General features: G+C 27.8%; 1 protein-coding gene across 1 annotated transcript in view; it reads left to right on the top strand.

The window, feature by feature from the left end:
• Positions 1-13,894, top strand: part of LOC111617627 (ATP-binding cassette sub-family A member 2-like) — a 38,011-nt gene extending 24,117 nt beyond the window's left edge. Inside the window, exons 24-36 of the mRNA XM_023358899.1 lie at positions 4,160-4,307; positions 4,403-4,526; positions 4,618-4,750; positions 7,207-7,327; positions 7,617-7,688; positions 7,757-7,863; positions 7,934-8,075; positions 8,135-8,269; positions 8,344-8,447; positions 10,359-10,551; positions 12,592-12,729; positions 12,800-12,946; positions 13,820-13,894. Of these exons, the coding sequence (XP_023214667.1) occupies positions 4,160-4,307; positions 4,403-4,526; positions 4,618-4,750; positions 7,207-7,327; positions 7,617-7,688; positions 7,757-7,863; positions 7,934-8,075; positions 8,135-8,269; positions 8,344-8,447; positions 10,359-10,551; positions 12,592-12,729; positions 12,800-12,946; positions 13,820-13,858 (1,603 nt within the window). The 3' untranslated portion in view covers positions 13,859-13,894. The remainder of the gene's footprint in view (positions 1-4,159; positions 4,308-4,402; positions 4,527-4,617; positions 4,751-7,206; positions 7,328-7,616; positions 7,689-7,756; positions 7,864-7,933; positions 8,076-8,134; positions 8,270-8,343; positions 8,448-10,358; positions 10,552-12,591; positions 12,730-12,799; positions 12,947-13,819) is intronic.
• Positions 13,895-14,339: the final 445 nt, after the last annotated feature.

Below are 14,339 nucleotides of genomic sequence, written 5' to 3'. Positions count from 1 at the left end.
AATCATTCAATAAATATTTTCTAAATAATTGTTTAATTTCTTTATTTATATCTTCATAGAGTGTTGTTCTGTTTAGTATTTTCCTCAATTCCATGGTAAAAACGTTTCTCTTAGTTTCTATAGGGCAATAAGATTTATAACTAATTGTTTTTTCTGTATTACACAATTTTTCATACTTACGGAACACCAATTGCGTTTTCTCACGCTTAATAGTCACATCCAAATAGTTTATTTCCTGATTCTGTTCCAATTCACTAGTAAACTTTATATTGGGTTGTAAGGTATTCGCATAATCTTCTATTTCATGAGGTGTTACCATACAGGAATCAAAAATAATTAATATGTCATCCACATAACGAGCATAAAATTCTATACCTGGAACTTTTGATATACTATCATCAATTGATTTCATACAAATCTCTGCTAATTTAGGTCCAATCACTGATCCCATTGATATTCCATCTTTTTGGCGAAAATAATCTGTGTTAATTTTAAAATAATTATTTTTAAATATAAACTCTATAAGAAGAACTATATAATCTGGTATTTCATATTTACTAATAGATTCTTTTATCATATCCAATGTTATAGATGGGTACATTGATTCTATGTCTAAGCTCATAAGACGGTGATTTTGCATAACTTTACCTTTCAATAATCCATTGATTAGTTCATCTGTATCCTTGATACTGTATGTTGGTCTGCTAATTATCTGCAAATAAGTTTTTAAATAGCATTCCAAATTATATAAGACGCTATTTTTTTATTCTTTTATTTATATTCAATTTTAGTAATTATAAAATATATCAAACAGTTTTTGTGCTTTCTATAAGCTTTTTTTTTTTTTTAAAACAAATATTTAATAATACTGAAATTATAAGACTGCTCTAAATGATTTAATTTGATGATGATATAGTGGAGATTTAAATTGAGATGATCTATTGATTTACACACTTATTAATAATATCAAATGCTAGCTATTTTATTGTTAGATTAAATAATTGAATATATATATAAATAAATCTAAGAGATAACAATATAGAAGCAACAAAGTAAATCTTTTAATTTTAAAAAATTGCAGGAATTACAGTAATTAATCATCCAATGACGGATACATCATACATGCTCTCAAAAGATCAAATGTAAGTTGCTATTATTATTTATATTAATTATTGAATAAATTTAAAATTATATAATTTTTTACAGTCTGCAAGGAACGGATGTCTTGATTGCAATATTCATCATTGTAGCCATGTCATTTGTTCCTGCCAGTTTTGTCCTATTTCTCGTCTATGAAAGATACATTAAAGCCAAACATCTCCAATATGTCAGCGGAGTAAATGCTGTCATTTACTGGGTTGCTAATTACTTTTGGGACATGGTAAATAAACTGTTTTATTTAGCAATATTTGACTATTTTTATTCTAATTATTTTTCACATTGTTTTTGACTTTGTAATGTTATGAAATTATGTATTTAATAAGTGCCGGATTTGTATACTTTTTCGTTAACTGTTACGATATTGAAATCTTGATTATAAATGTGATTTTGATCCAAACGGATCAAATTAATGATTTATTATTTGAAGTAATAAATATACATTAATAAAATTATGTAGTTATATATTTATCTTTTTTTTTTTACAGTGTAGTTATGTTGTTCCTGCGACTTGTTGTGTTTTAATTTTATTAATTTTTGACATTCCTGCATATACTTCACATAAAAACTTTCCTGCTGTTGTTTCACTCTTTCTGATTTATGGGTAAGTGAAATACATAATTTTTTTTCAAATTAATAAAATTATTATTAGAGATTTCAACTACTATGGATTTCTTTGTATTTTCTATGGAAACTATGTGTAAATTAAAGACTTGCAGATAAATCTCTAAAAACTATGCAATGATCTTTATACCTTAAAATTTATCAAAACATTGTATTTAAGAACTCGACAAGTTATTAAAACTTGCTGAGTTCTTAAATACAATGCTTTGATAAATTTCTATGCCATGAGTATGATACTTATAAAAGGAAATATTGAATTGGTACAAGAAATTACATTGTCTTTAAGAGTTGTATATGTACCAAATCATGTCCATTGCTATATGTTATGAAGTGAGACCCAAATGAGATGCCATAGGCTACATGGATTGGACAGAACATCTCTAAAAACTGGTTTGTTTGATAGCTTTGATATAAGCAAAATGTTGATTTTAGAAACAAAAAAGTATGTACCATTATTAAGGAGCTTTGATCCAGTAGAGTACTGGTCAGACAATGTTGATTTTAAGAACGCCGCAACTTTTTCCCCATAGAACTGCTAATATGCTGAGTCTCAAATTAGTCAGTGTCCTTGTGTTGATGACATGTTATGTACAGACAGTGGATGCTTCTGATTTGCATAGACTAACTAAGCTTCTGTCTAAAAATTGTTACTTTCAAGACCAATTTGCCAAGTTGTGCCAAAACCTGTCCAAAAATTATGCGTTCTTGTCTGTCAAAATTGGTCACTCTGGAAAAGTACGCACCAAAAGACAGCGTAGTGACATGTGTGCATGACATAGACAAAATGATGGATTTTGTTAATTATATGAATTTTATTTTGTCAAATGAAATTTATAATAGAATTAATAAAATTCTATTATAAAATAATTTATTAATAAATATTCAAAATTTTAAGAACAACTTTACTTTAAAATAGCTATGTTTTTTTTTATTTATACATTTAATTAGTGATGTATGCCCAGTGTTGCTTGGGTTTTTGAGGGGGTATGGAATTGACAGAGGGTAATAAAAAACAATAGTCCTAGTAACTAAAACATGTGAATTTATTGACATGAGTATTAATAATAATGAAACTGAAACACAAAAAATTGCTCGGGCTTGTGGGACAAAGATAAACAATCATTCCCATCCACCTGCATAAGTTTAGTGGATCCAAATTTTATAAAAGCATTACTGGTACTTGAACCTATAGCTCTAGGTTATGAGGTGGTAGTCCAACTGGTTCCAAGGAGTTTAAAAACTCCACTGGGTACATTTGGCAATGCATTTGTTTTTAGATGCCAATATTGCCCTCTCGTATATCCATCGTAAAACTTGTTTGGCATATTTCCTCATATCTGTCTCCCAATATATACTCTCATATATACAGACACTCAGCTAAAAGGACAACTTTTTAATGTAATTTCACAGTAATGCCAAATAGTTTAATGCCCTTAGGCAGGCATTAAACTACTTGGCAGGTGTCGTCAAGCAAGTCAACAATCTTTTCTCAACAATCGAAAAAACCAAAAATCTATTATCAACAATCCAACAACGTTAGCATTTATTTACTATTTTTGCTAACAAATGGCACTACATGTAAAGGATGTGGAATCTATATAATACTTAGACCTTGGAAACAACACTAAGTTATACATTACCCCAATATGTTGGGGGTAATATATAGCTTAGTGTAAATTCCAAGGTCTTAAGTAATACTCATACAAACTTTTGTCTAGATCAATTTAAGAATAAAGATTTTCTATAAAGGACAAATTAACAAGAATTGATTTTTATACACAATATATAGATAGCTCATTAATTTTACAAATTTAATTATATTGGCATAATTTGAAAACATTATAACTTATTTTACAATAAAATTAAGATAGTTTATGAATATCTTAAAATCGAAGCAATGATGTCATTTTTCCTCTGCTCTCCAATCATGACATACGATCCTGCACTTCTCAGGTGGGAATCTTGGTTATTACTGTAAAATAAAGCATTTTACAGTAATTTTCACTGTGACAAAGGTAATACCTTTCTTATTTCAACTATATTATTCATGTATGAATGCTATCTGTATGAATAAAATAATAATATTGCACAAACAAAGATTAATGAATTGGTAGCATAAAAATATTAGGTGGGCCTAATAATAGTAATAAAGTTAAACTTAAATTTCTGTTATGTCCACTCCTTTATCTTGTATAAAAGATCTTTCTGAAGCTTACTACACTCATCATCAGTCTGTTGTTATCGTTTTGAGTCATGCATCTAGATCATAAATTTTTAAACGTTACTGTTTAATAATAATTTGTTAATTTATATATCACTGTTTTGAATATTAACTATTTATAAAATTTAACATAAAAAATTCAAATTTTTTTTTAAGGTGGTCTATAACACCAATGATGTATCCCGTATCATTTTTATTTAAAGAACCAAGTACAGCTTACATATTTTTAATTGTTATCAATCTATTCGTTGGAATAACCTGTATTGTGACTAGCTTTTTACTCGAAGTTTTCTCATACGATGCAGTAAGTATACTTTGAAAGGCAATCATTTATTTTGTTTTATGAATTTATTAACATTAAGAATAAGAGTTTCTTAAATTATTAAATTTTTTATTTAGTACTTAGGAGAAGTTCATGAACTATTGAAAATGATTTTTCTACTTTTCCCTAATTACTGTTTGGGTCGAGGACTAATGGACATTGCATTTAATGAATATCAAAACTTTTTTCTTTTCAAAACAGGTTAGAAAATTATTTAAAATAAAATTTTCAAGTTTATTATATTTTTTTAATATAATTATAATTTTCATAATTTGATATTACAATTTTTTAGGTCAATATGATAAAATGAAATCCCCATTTGCATGGAATTTAGTTACAAGAAACTTAATTGCTATGGCATTTTGTGGCTTGGTATTTTTTTTCATTACACTTTTGTGTGAATTTAACTTTTTCAGAAAACCAAAGTAAGTAAATTCAGATAATTTTTCTAAATTATGTGTAATAAATTCTATATAAATATGTATAAAAAACAATATACATGGACAATCCATAAAGTAACTTACATTTTGGCCACTTAGGGGTATGGGGTTGAGTTAGAACTACCATTTTGGTGTCAGTGTGTCCCCTCACTCATTATATGTTCAGCTGTGTTAGCATGTGGTTTGTGTTGCTTCTGCTTTGTCCACTGTGAATTTTTAAAATGTGTGCTGCAATTGAAAATCATATGAGTTGTGAAGTGTGGTCAGTGATTAAGTTTTGTTGGCAAAAAACCAGAAACCAATTGAAATTCATTGACAACTTTGAGGTATATGGAAATGACATAATGAGTAAATGTGAGTGAGGCAGTGGGGCATTATGTTTAAAAATGGCTGCACTAATGTTCACGATAAAAGATGAAGTGGCCAACCAAGCATTTTGAATGACAAACTGGTCAATGGAAGGATTCGTGAAAATCGCCGCTTCACAATTATAGAGCTCTCATTTGAGTTTCCACAAATTTCATAGAGTTTGTTGCTCGGGATTGTAATGCACAAGCTAAGTTACCATAAGTTCTGTGCAAGATGGATACTGAAAATCTTGTCAGATGACCACAAAAAACAGCGCATGGCAGCATTGTTGACATTTCTGGAAGCTTACCACAGAGAGGGTGACTCACTTCTTGATTGTGTCATACTGGGGATGGATAAAACACATGAATTGTGAGACAAAAAACCAGTTTATGGAGTAGAGACACAAGTTCTTCCACAAAACCAAGGAAATGTTTGCAAATGTTGTCAGCAAGAAAGATCATGGCAACCATTTTTTGGGACAGGATGAGTGCGTTTCTGGTGGATTTTCTTGAATGTGGTTCAGCAATAAACTCTGGGAGATATTGTGAAACATTAAAAAAGTTAAGAAGAGCAGTTCAAAACAAACGTTGGGAAAAATTGAGTTTAAAGATTTTGTTTTTTCATGACAATGCCTGCCTGAACACGCCCAATTGCACTCTACAGCTCTTGGATGGTTTCAGATGAAAGATCTTTGATCATCTGTACCGAGCGACTACCATTTGTTTCTATGCATAAAGTTGTGGCTTGCAATGCAGTGCTTAGATAATGACATGGAACTGCAGGTGGGCATGTGGGCATGAATGAGTGACTGAAGTCTCAGGCAAAAAAAATTTATGATTGATGGAATTAATAAGCTGTTGCACCATTATAAGTGCCTCAGTTTGAACAGTGACTATGTTGAGAGTGGCTTTCAAATGTATATAATAAAAATGTTTCTTTTCACTTGGGTTTTTTTTTAATTCTAAAACATAAGTTACTTTCTGCTGGATTGTCCTCATATATATATATATATAATTTTATTTGCATATAAATATATTGTTTGACATAAATAGTTCCTTCTTTTGAAATGCTATATTATCTTTCAAAATTTTAATTGCAAACACAACTCAAAGTAAAGTAAATCTTTTGGCAGCATTATATTCTCTATCATATTGTAATATATTGAAATAACTTTTTTAAATGAAGTGTTTTTATTTTATAAACCTGTAATTGAAAAGTTAAAAATATTTTGTATTTTATAAAATCTTGAATTACTACAAGTTCATCTGTTGAAACTTGATTCTATATAAAGAATTTGAAATATGTGAATCTTTTATGGAAGACTTGGTTATTTTTATATTATTTAACTATAATAATGTAGTCTCAAACTATTTAAAGTAATAAATTAACATTTTAAACCATATTTTTAGACTTTGCTATTGATTATAAAGCATTTATCTAATACTGTAGTCAGATATTCTTTTATTTAAGTACGAAATTTTTTGTGCTAATTTTATTTTAGATATTAGAATACTTCAAATTTATTTATTAAAACTAATTTTAAGTTATAATCTTTGTTTTATTTAGAAGAACACGAAATTTAAAATATTAAACACTTTGAATATATTATATATTCTTTAAAATTTTCTGTTGATATTAAACTTTGATGATGTTATTGAAATGACAGTATTAGTAAGAAAATTTACAAACTAATTTTTTTAGAGTTATTCAATTTAGTTAGTTGTTTGGCTAGAATTATGCATTTAATTTTATTTATTAAACTTAAAAAGAATTAATATGTTTTATATTACCTCTGTCCTTACTCTTATCAATTTCTGTTTGTATTCTTGTCTATTTGGATCTTGTTTAGTAATAGGACTTATTATACTGGTGTTGTTTCTAATTAGCAAATAGAGGAGATCTCAGTGAAAAAATGAAAACGGGTGAAAATAAAGCTATTTTGTTTTGATTTTTCGACTAAGATCGTCTCTATTTGCTAATCAGAAACAACACCAGTATAATAAGTCCTATTACTAAACAAGATCAAGTGGACAAGGATACAAACAAATTGTTAATATTACTTATATTTAAAAAATGAAATCTTATTGCAGAAATGTCAAAGTTCCAGGATATGTAATAAAAGATGAAGACGTAGATGTTTCATTTGAGCGTCGGCGAGTCTTAACAGGCCAAGCTAGTAATGATATATTGCATTTAGATAATCTTACAAAGGTAAGCTTTAATGAAAATTAATTAAACATATTTGAAAAATAACTACTTGTAATGTTGAAAGCTTTTGCATTTAACAAAAATAAACTACAATAGGAAGGTCGTAGATTAAAATCTATAGATAAATCTAAATTTTTTAGGAAATATCGGTATTCAAATTCGAAATTATGTCATAAAGATTAGTCACAATATTTTCAATTTGTTTAAAAAAATTTTGGGAATTTTATAATAAATTATTAAAATATAAAATTACATTTTTAATTTACTTTTTTGAATATTATTTTAAATTAAGGTATATCAAACAAGAAAATTAGGGAAGCATCTTGCAGTTGACAGACTTTGTTTAGGAGTTTCAGGTGGAGAAGTAAGTTGCTTGTTGCTATTTTTATATATAATAAATTTCTTGTAAAAACTGTGTTTAATTTTGTATAGTGTCTTGGTCTCTTGGGTGTAAACGGTGCAGGAAAATCAACAACATTTAAAATGTTGACGGGTGATACTTCCATAACAGCAGGCGATGCGTTTTTAAACGGATACAGGTTATTAATTATTTAATTATTACGTTTATTTAAATGTTAAAAAAATAATCAAAATTAAATAAAATTGCAGTATTCGAAACAATTTACATAAGATTCGGCAGTTTATTGGTTACTGTCCCCAGTTTGATGCTCTTTATGATGAATTAACTGCCAGAGAACATTTGCAACTGTATTCTAGATTCAGAGGCATCCCTCCTAAGGAAGAAAAAAAGGTAAAAAATTAAATTTATTATTATAAGAGAACAAAATAATCTCATTGAAATTATTTTAGGTAATTGAATGGGCATTGAAAAAATTAGATTTGATTCATTATGCTGACAGACCAAGTGGAACTTACAGTGGTGGCAATAAACGAAAACTATCAACCGCCATAGCACTTCTTGGTGCTCCGCCATTAATTTATATGGTAAAATTTATTATTTGCATTTACATGAATTATTGAAATTACCAATTTTATATATTATTTCTTTAATTTATCAGGATGAACCAACAACAGGAATGGATCCATACACACGAAGATTCTTATGGGATTTAGTTATTGAACTAGTCAAAAGTAACAGATCGGTTGTTTTTACTTCACACAGGTATTCTAATATATAGCTTTTAATGATATTTTGAATAATGTGATAAAAGTATAAAATTAGTTGTTCTAGAAGATCAATGTAAATCTTTAAACCATTACAAAATTATTTGCAATTAATGTAATAAATCTGGATAAATTGTCTTATATGAACTAATATGAAAAGAAAATAATGTTATAATTACGAGCACTTTAGATCAATGGGTTGATTTCTTATAGGTTTCAATAATCTGTGTGGTTACATACATATGCATGTATGTGACACAGTTCAGGATGAACAGTATTTTCTTAGTCTTATCAAGACGTAAATAATCTCAAAATAAAAAAAAGCTGTATTTAATCCATTTAATATTGGTTTGTTGATTTCCTTAAAAGTTAAATCAGAATTTCAAAATGAGGAATTAAGAAATAAACTTTTGTTTGTGATTGATTGCATGGAAGTATTGAGGGGGAAAACAAAAATCACTATAAACTCTGTCAGATTATACCTTCATTAAGGAGGGATCAATGAAAGCTCCAATTCAAAATGAATATGAATAAAAGATCTGTGAATTAAAATTGTCTTCTGAGTGATTTTTGAGCTCAGGTGAATGTAAGATTTGAAGGATATAACAAATTTATTTTATTCATCTAAAGCTCTTTTTGGTGCTAATCAAAATAAGTGATTGTATTTGGCAAATACTGCTATTTTAGCTTTGTATTAAATAAACTTTTTTGTTTAATAATAGTAAAAATTATTCATAAAAATGCACACAACTGAATCTTGAAAGTAAAATTTCAGAAAAGTTTAATGCACATAAAACACAAACATTTTCGATCTGCATAGGAGATCTTTTTCAGGTTAAAGCATTCTCAATTCCATTTGAGAACGCTTGCAGAAAATGGAACATTATAACCACAACGTGATAAAGTTATATAAAAAAATTGTCCATCAGAAAGGTGCTAGTTTATATGTTAATCGTGTTCCCACTATCAATAATATCCTAAGAAACGGAAAGGATAACACTGACATGCTTAGGGTACCGTGAGTTTATAGGAATCCATTGAGGGACAATAGATTCAAATGTGCCACATGATCACTGAAAATAAGGCTTGCAGAACACAAATATGATATTGATAAAAGAAAATACAACATTGCCCTAGCCAGGTACACCACAGGCAATGACGTTCAAGCTTATCTAGACAAAGCTTCCATTATACAACGATCTAAGCATGACGACCAAATCAGGACACTAGAAGCTCTTGAGATATTCAAATCTGAAAAGAGGGGCAATTGCATCAATTTCAAAAAAAAAAAAAAAAAATGAAAAACAATTATCTTACGCCTGACAATCTTTATACCAACAGGAACAGTAGATATAGAAAATTATTTATTAAACATTTTTTTAAACAATTCTCGTTATATATGATTTTTCAAATAATTTGAGAACAGTTTGCCCTAAAGAATATCTCCTATGTAGATTGAAGATGTTTGTGTTTTATGTACAATAACCTTTTCTGGAATTTTACTTTTAAGGTTTAGTTGTGTGCATTTTTATGATATAATATATTCCAGACTTAGTGTTTGAAAAATTATTAATTTTGGAACATTTTCATCCTCATATTAAGAGACTGAAATGGTTTACTGATGTGAGACCAAAAATGTTTATGCTGAAGATAGCATAACTTGAGGCTGTAAATATTCCAAAATAGTTTGTAAATAAATTTTTATTGTCCATAGACAATGCTTTTTCTTAATTCCTTGCTGTGATAGTGCCAACTTTTACATATTTTCAATGAAAATGTTTTCAGAATATTTGTTTAAAATCTTGGTAAACAAATTCTAACAAATTTTTATGTTTATAATAAAATATAAACATAAAAAGTTACAAAAAATTTATTAAATGTACATTATATATATTATAAAAAATTTCAGCATGGAAGAATGTGAAGCATTATGCACAAGATTAGCCATTATGGTAAATGGGCATTTCAAATGTCTTGGAAGTATTCAGCATTTAAAGAACAGATTTGGAGAAGGTTATTACATAATTCTTCGTACAAAAGACTGTGAGCAGGAAGTTGTGCAAAGATGGTTTCGGAGAACATTTCCCGATGCCATACTAAAGGTAAATATTACATATTTCATTTAATTAATTAATTATGTATTTTTACAATTATAATTAGCATATTGTTGTCAATATTCTGTCTTCAATAAATAAATTTAAATATTTGATTAAACTAATTAAAAACATAAAAGGCTCCCATTTGTCTTACTTTTTTGACCATTCATTATCCTAGATGGGATCAAAAATTTTTAGACTTGTCTTCAAAATGCTGTAGCTGTTTGTCGTTGTCTATATCTCACAGAAATACATAAACTGTACAGTGTCACATATATAACAGGAAAGTTTAAAACTAGCTGGGTTATATTGAAAGAATGCACCCAAAAATGAAAGAAGTCACACCTCAAAGACATCCACAAAAGATAGTTAGACAGAAAGGGAGAAGACTTAAAACTATTAAGAATATTCAACTGGAGAATCATTGTGACAGTCAGAAAGAGCTAGAGGAAGATTGGGTCTGTAGCACTACAGGATGATAGGATTTTTCTTGTAAATCATTAAGAAATGATCATTGTGTTGGCTCTTTGATTTATTTTATATATAGTAAATAATGATAACTTCATTTGTAAGTTTGAATAACGGACTGGCTGCTGTTATAATGTGACAAACACCAACTGCTTTTTATCTCAGTTCAGGACTTCTAGAAAATTCTGCATTTTTGCTAGTTTTATTCACTTAACATTGCTTTCAGGAGTAAAATTTGCCAATAGGAAATTAACCAGGCACTTATTATTGTTTAGGTAACAATTAGGGAAATAAGAACTGGTAACTTAAAAGAAGAAAGAGACCATTAAGGGAAAAATTGAATATTAACTTATGGGAATTACTCATTTAAAAGAAATGGTTACTTATATGAAGTTCAAATAACAATTTACAGTATGTTCAAGAGAAATTTTCTGACTGTTCATTTAAGCAATACGTTCACTAATACTACATTTTTCATGAGCCGAGTTAATCCTGATTGACTCATAATGCATTCGAGATGCATTGATAGCCACTTAACAACACAAATATTCAGATAATATGTGGTACAATTTATGATTTTGGCTGTGATTTGCAATAAGGTATCTTGTGTTTTAGTACAACTCTTCCAGGAAACTTCACAAAAAGTTTACATGGATTATGTCAATTCTTGAGGATAGCCACATATTGCATCAAAGTGTTGGCACAATCAATGTAATTTTTTTGTGAGAAGTTGTATTAACAGATGCAAGAAATCTTATTGCAAATTAGAGCCAAATATAATTGCACTGTACATTGAATATTTTTTTGTTGTCAAGTGGTTACCAATGCAACTGTGTACCTCCAACATGCTTCAAGATGAAACTATCATACTATGTTCAGTATGGTTTGTGATTCATTCTAGGTATAGTTTGAACTAAATTTTGTCATATCACTAATAAATGTTTTGTAAAATACAAATAGTACTATATTTTATGTATTAATTTGTATGTTTAAATTAGTTAAAATTCATTAGCAATACTTATTTTAAATGCAAATTCATTAATTTAAAAGTAGTAATAACTTATTAGTTGATTTAACTTGACATTTATATTCAAAATATCAAATTAATTAATAAATGTGTAAATATTTTTTAATTGAAAGAAAATTCATGGGAATAACAAATAATTAAATGAAAAGCGTTAAACAATTAGTTTTAAATTTGAAATATTTATTTTAACTTTTAACAATACAAGACAAAGTAAATAAATATTTTTCAAGTAAAAGGATATACTTTAGATGCGTAAATGCATATTAAAGAGCTTCACGTGAAATATATCACTTACTGTATTATTTTTTGAGTTGACAAACAACCAGTTCACCTGTCATGCCCTTTAAAGGACATCTTATATGAGTGAACTGGTGATTTGTCAATTCAAAAAACACTCTACCATTGTCCCAAAAACACATTGTGTCATATCTTAGTTACTGTGTTATTTTGTCTACTTTAAAAACTTATATTTAAAATTAATAGATGTATCATTCTGTGTTTAATGTACTGCAGCAGTATTAAAAGAATTCTTTTTTTCGTTTGTTTATTAGGAAAAGCATTTTAATATGTTACAGTATGAATTGAAATCTGAAAACATTTCTCTCGCTTATGTTTTTTCTAAAATGGAATCTGCACTGAATGATCTGCCAATTGATGAATATTCAGTATGTCAGAACACTCTTGATAATGTGAGTAAAAAATTTAAAATTTAAAGTTTGTTTTTTTAGAAGTAAAATTTTAACTAAATTTTGTTTTCAGGTATTTATTAATTTTGTCAAGCAACAGTCGGATATCGGAAGTAACGAGAATGAAATTTCTCTAAGGCGATGCCCTACTTCTTCATCTTTGAACGAAAGCTTAGATGGTAGTGAAGATGACATTGGCACTCAGATTCAAAGATCTCATGTGAGTTAATTATTTAATGTAAAAAAAAATGCATAAATAAAAGTCATTAAACGTAGTTGACAGATTTTTTTTTTTTGAGGTTTGGCTATATGATTAAAAATTAAATTTTTCATAAAACTTTCAAAACAGTTTATTGCTCAAAATAGACCAATATTAATATAGATTAGAGCAAAATAATTCAGTATTAAGTATAAAATATAAGAGAAATTTTAAGAATGAACTAGCCACTGTGGTTACTCAGCTGAATTAATCAATGCGTCATTCAACAGTAGGCAAAGTTCTAGTGTTTTTGACTTGATTAATGGGTCATCCTTAGTTAAAAGAGGAGATTGCCAGGCAGATTTATTCTCATGCATGAATTGCCACTGTAATAGTTTATCTTCATCACTTATTTACTCTTTCCCATTTTTCCTTACCAACATTAACATTCCACTTTCAGCCATCCATACCTGAAGATAATCCATTAACCAGGTCAAAAACACTAATATGCCCACTGTTACAGATGCATTGATTAATCTTAGTGAAAAATTTTTATGGCTGATAAATCCCTATTAATGTATATGTACAGAATATCTTGTAGTACAGAAACACTGCTTATTGTAATCGCAGATATTATTCATCTAATGTTATTAGAATTAAAATGTCTCACATGGGTATGTTTTGTTTTCCTTCAAACACTGATTTTAAAACAAGTTCTTGTAGTTTTTCTGCTATTAACAAAATCATTAGTTTTATATTGTTTGCTATTATTATTACAGTAAATTATATTATATTTAGATTATATTTCTAAATGTTTTTAATGGTAAAATTTATAAAAATAATTTCGTTTTTATAACTTTTTGATTGATATATTTGTCTTTTACTTATTTCCAGAGCCGTCTTGCATTCGTTCACATGGATGTAGAATATTGAACCGCTCATAAAGAATTAACATTTCATCTCAGAAAAGAAAAAATGGAAGTATTATTTGCATCTTTAAATGTAATGCATGAATTTTATAACAGCCATAGCTTGAAAAATATAAGGACAAAATTATCATTTCTGGTCATTGTAACACTATATAATATAAAAGATTTTGTATATAATTTGTACAGTTTAGCAGATGAGAGCTTTTAGTTTTTTTATAACACTTTTTCTTCAATTTTAGTTGTTTTTTTAAAGCATTGCACATTTTTTTTTAATATATAGGACTACTATTATTTATTAATATTGTAAAAAGTAGAATTATTTGCAAGTTTATTTTATTGAAAGAATAAGTTAATTTGACATATACTGATTTTTAATTGTTATTTTAGAATTAATTTTTCATAAAACTTTCAAAACAGTTTATTGCTCAAAATAGACCAATATTAATATAGATTAGAGCAAAATAATTCAGTATTAAGTATAAAAT

The sequence above is a fragment of the Centruroides sculpturatus genome, unplaced genomic scaffold (assembly GCF_000671375.1).
Source record: "Centruroides sculpturatus isolate CEXI.00-Female unplaced genomic scaffold, Cexi_2.0 scaffold1999, whole genome shotgun sequence".
NCBI lineage: Eukaryota > Metazoa > Arthropoda > Arachnida > Scorpiones > Buthidae > Centruroides > Centruroides sculpturatus.
This window is presented reverse-complemented; position numbering and strand designations above follow the sequence as displayed.